Consider the following 4641-nt stretch of genomic DNA (forward strand, 5'->3'; position numbering starts at 1 on the left):
TTAACCACTGCTGAAATAAATTACAAAGCCTGGGGAGCCAAAGTTGAATCTAAAGCTACTCCCCTTTCTAGCAATGAACTTATGTTGAACCTAACACAGACCTGTACTGTATTCAACTACTATTTTGGTCATTTTTTGATCAACCATTCTGATGTTTCTTTTTTTTCCTTGTATTTGAGTATGAATATACCTTACAGTTTGAAGACCTTTAATTCCCTGAATTATTATTGTAGACATTCATGGCTCCCTGTATAACTAGTTAAGAGTTCCAGGAAGTCTGTAAAGACTAGAATCTATAAGCAACTTGCACTGAAAACACTAAAATTCAATTCATAGACTCAAACTTAGCTCTTGGGCTAAATCAAGTCTTTCAGCTTTTTAAAAATTTTGGTAATCCACAATCTAGCTAAAAGCATGAGTATAGTCTTTTGAAAAAGCTATGTGAAGCTCTTTAAATTGTAAATTTTAAAGAGGAACAGTCATCCATGTTGTTCTCACCCCAACAGCTAATAATTCCCCATGACCTTGGTAATTTTCATTTAAACATTCTAAGAAATAAGGAAAAATAGGCTATTAAAATGAATGGGACCAGATGTTGGAAGCTGATAAAAGCTTTTGTGTTATCTGGGATAGAGAAAAATTTACCTAGATCAATTTCAATACTTGCAAAATGAAGAGATATTTTGAAAGGGCCTTGATACCCTACCCCCAAGAATGGCAAGAAGCAGTTAATTATGATTTAAAAAAACCCAAAAACCCATACCATCTAAGCAAAGTTTTACAGACATCATATATGTAAAATAAAGTACAATTTCCACTAAGTCAGTCTTCAAATAACTTTTATTGGAAGGCCATGCATTGCCTTCATTTATTGTATTTCAAATCACTGTACAGTTACTTTTGTGAAAACACTGCCTGCATTGTCTAGTACAAAAAAAACCTAAAAATCGTTTTAGGAATGTAGAGAAATATCCAACTTAAATAGCGAAAAAGTGCACCATAATTACTGCTGCACTGCAGTCATTTCTGCATTTCCCATGTTTCTTAAATAACTATCTTGTCTGATAACACACAATATAAAGAGCAATTATGAAAAACAGACATTTACATATACTTCTAAAGTCTTATTGAGAATATCCTGTTGGCATTGGATAGCCAATCATAGGTGCAGCTGCAGTAGCAGGATATGCATATGCCTGTTGATTCATACCATTGTGCATATTTGCAACATTACTTCCATATTGCTGAGTGCTATCATAACCATTCTGGTAAGTCCCTGTTGGGTTACCAGTCCTAAAACTGGTCTGTATACCAGCAGACACAAAATTACTTCCAAAGCTCCCATTGGTGTAATTTGCAGCAGCACTGTAAACACCATTTTGAGTTTTTGCCCCAAAATCTCTCTTAAGCAGACTAGAATAACCTCTGTCGTAATTTTCCCTGTCTCTAAAGTTATTAAATCCTCCCCTTTTGCCCGCAGAATATCTGTCCCGGCGGTCATCCTTCATGCCTCCTCTACCCCTGGAACGACCTGTTAAGAAAACAATTGCAAATTGATCAATTAAATCTATGGCACAAATCATCACAAACTGAAGAATATGGGTAGTTCCATTTATTCTAGGTTTGATGCATTATATCATTTCTCAAATTCTCACTTCTGAAGATTCTACTCACTCTCCAATCCCATTTAAATGGATTTGTAGACAATGCTGTAATCCCAAAACCAACATTTTTCTTACCAAAGCCTAGTCTTACCTGAACCTCTGTCTTCAACCAACTGAAGCAACTTGGGGTTAATTGCCTGATTAGCTTCACGAAGCACAGAGATAAGGTCGCTCACTTGCTTTATGTTATTAGGTGTAAAGAAAGTGTATGCTGTGCCTGTTTTGGTACTGCGGGCAGTTCTTCCAATTCGATGAATATAATCCTCTGAGGAGTTAGGGTAGTCATAATTGATGACAAATTTCACATCTTCCACATCTGTAAGGTGTTGCAGTGTGGCAAAATAGCAATGTACGGAGTTTTGCACACCACAACAGCCAGACCAAAAATAAAAAGTTAGACAATTGTATTCCCAAGAAGGTACGGGCTGCAAAAAATACAGTTAAAATGGTTATCCATTCCCTGTTGGAATACCATTGAGGTTGAAAAGGGAAAAAAGGCAGGGGGGAGGGAGGAAAAAAAAAAAAAAAGCACATGTAATCTGTGTCAAGCCATTTCCCACCCAGTGATACAGTCTGTCGAAAGGAATGTGTATTCTCCCTAGCGGATTCCCAAATCAACAAGTCCCCTTTACAGATCATCAAGTGACATCTGAATGCTTCTGCGCAGTAGGGCCACTTAAAAGTTTCACAGCAACCTCTTCATGTGCTCTTTGGAGGACCATTAAATGTACAAGGTCCTTTGCATCACATACTTATCACAAGTTCAAAATTCTGGCCACACTGCTTGTCTTGCCAAGACCTTAAAACTGCAGCTGCAAGAAAAACATACCTGTCCCCCAAAAGTTGTTTTTATGCAGTGTCTCGTCTAGGCAAGCGCTTCCAAGAAGCCAGGATTCACTTGAGAATGTGTCTCTCTCTGGCAGGTCTCGACATGACGACTACTGTGTAGGCTGAGGGAGGAACTTTCAAAGCACTGCTTTTCCCACTGACTTAAGTGTGAGAAGTTGCGCCTGCTCTAGGTCTCATGTGCCAGTACTCACCAATTTGTAAAAGGCTTAGTACCTTTTAAAGCTGCTCTCTCCATTTCAAACTTGAACAAAAATTTCATTGAACATTGAAGTTTGGAAATATTTCTTCGACATTTCAGCAAACTCACTGAAACTCAAAGACCCACAGATCACAGTGAACAGTTTGAAACAATGCTGTACCATGGCAATCATGCAAAGCATGGGACAGAAGAAATACCACGGCAGTGAACTGTGAGGGTAACTTCCATTCCCCACCCCGGAGAGAACAGTTTATGGGGCAGAGGTGGTATGTTCTGCCCTTTGAAGATTACTGGCACACGTTCAGCTTTTCACTTCTCTAATCGACTGGAAGCAGCCAGCCGATCACTAGTCCTCCATCCCCCTCGAGTCCTCCGATTGTCATGCCTAGGCCTTGCCACAAAGACTGCACCTTTATGCGAAAAAAACTTAGAAAAAACGCAGAGGTTAAAGAAAGCAATAAACTTTCTTTAAAAAACTACAGAGATCTTCTGGAAAACCAAGCCATGAATGCGAGTTTGTACTAACCTAGCCCTCTGGAAGCCACATCTGTAGCAATCAGAATAGGAGCTTTTCCATGTTTGAATTCTACAAACAAAAAAGAAGGTAAATATATACACATATTATGACTGTTAACCTGAACAGAAATCTCAAGTTAACAGAATTTTATTTTATAATACTTACCATTTAGAACCCAGTCACGTTCCTGTTGACTCTTGTCACCATGGATACCCATGGCAGGCCACCTAAAAGATCAGGAGACATTTTAAAAACCTATTAATTTCACCTGGAGTAGCTTTTAGTACTATCACAAGATCCCCCCAGATGAAACTCCTATCCATTGCTTCTGATCTAAGTTTGCCCTTTCCCAAATGGTTTCAACAGAGAAGAACTCACATACCCATCTCGCCTCATTTTTCTGGTAAGCTCATCACATCTTCTTTTTGTTTCAACAAAAACAATGGTTTTATTCTCCTTCTCACTCATGATCTCTTCCATTAGACGAATAAGCCTAGAAATAAAATTTATGTATTTTAAAAGGAAATCTATAGCTACAGCTAAACATTCAGTCAGATTTATTTTTTATTGGGTACTGGGGATCCAACTTGGGTGCCTTGTGCTTGGGAGGCAGGCAGAACCACTGAGCTAAATCCCCAGATTTATTCCTTTTATTTTTCATCTGGTTAACAGAAAGATGTGAAATTCTTTCACGGTCCTGGGCATTGAACTCGACTATATCTGAGCTACAGAAATAGAGCTACAGCCTCAACCCATTTGAAACAACCTTTTGCTAAGCTGTCCAGGCTTGGCTCAAAACTTGACCCTTTTCTGCCTAAGTCTCCCACAATGCTAAAACTGTAGGCATGTACCACTTAACCTATCCCAAACTAATTTTAAATATATCCACTCACATTATTCCAAGCAATTTATAACAGATACAACTTATGAAACAGCAACTAGTGTTCTTAAAAAGTCGTAAACTTATACTTACTTTTCATCCTTTTCCACGTCATGACAAACATCCACAATCTGAAGAATGTTGTGGTTTGCACTCAGTTCTAATGCACCAATGTTTATATGAATGTAATCTTTTAAGAAATCTTCAGCAAGCTGTCTTACTTCTTTTGGCCAAGTTGCACTCCACATTAAGGTTTGCCTATCAGGCTAAGAGATGGGGGAGGGGTTAGACTGTATCCAGAATAAATTTAAAATGAGTTTAAAAAATATGAAGGCACTTACTCTTATCTGATCCACGATCTTCCTTATTTGGGGTTCAAAGCCCATATCAAGCATTCTATCTGCTTCATCAAGGACAAGGTAGGTTGTTCTTCTCAGATTGGTTTTTCCACATTCTAAAAAGTCAATCAGTCTTCCAGGTGTTGCAATACAGATTTCCACACCTTAAAAAAAAAAAAAAAAAAAAAAAAAAA

At 38.1% G+C, this 4641-nt stretch overlaps 1 protein-coding gene across 1 annotated transcript in view; it reads right to left on the reverse strand.

The window, feature by feature from the left end:
- Positions 1–822: 822 nt before the first annotated feature.
- Ddx5 (DEAD-box helicase 5) overlaps positions 823–4641 on the reverse strand; it is a 6159-nt gene continuing 2340 nt past the window's right edge. Inside the window, exons 7-13 of the mRNA XM_010616774.2 lie at positions 4451–4611; positions 4203–4375; positions 3612–3722; positions 3395–3456; positions 3239–3298; positions 1756–1980; positions 823–1531 (exon numbers count right to left, since the gene is read on the reverse strand). Of these exons, the coding sequence (XP_010615076.2) occupies positions 1125–1531; positions 1756–1980; positions 3239–3298; positions 3395–3456; positions 3612–3722; positions 4203–4375; positions 4451–4611 (1199 nt within the window). The 3' untranslated portion in view covers positions 823–1124. The remainder of the gene's footprint in view (positions 1532–1755; positions 1981–3238; positions 3299–3394; positions 3457–3611; positions 3723–4202; positions 4376–4450; positions 4612–4641) is intronic.

The sequence above is a fragment of the Fukomys damarensis genome, unplaced genomic scaffold (assembly GCF_012274545.1).
Source record: "Fukomys damarensis isolate Sample0158 unplaced genomic scaffold, DMR_v1.0_HiC HiC_scaffold_23, whole genome shotgun sequence".
In the NCBI taxonomy this organism is placed as follows: Eukaryota; Metazoa; Chordata; class Mammalia; order Rodentia; family Bathyergidae; genus Fukomys; species Fukomys damarensis.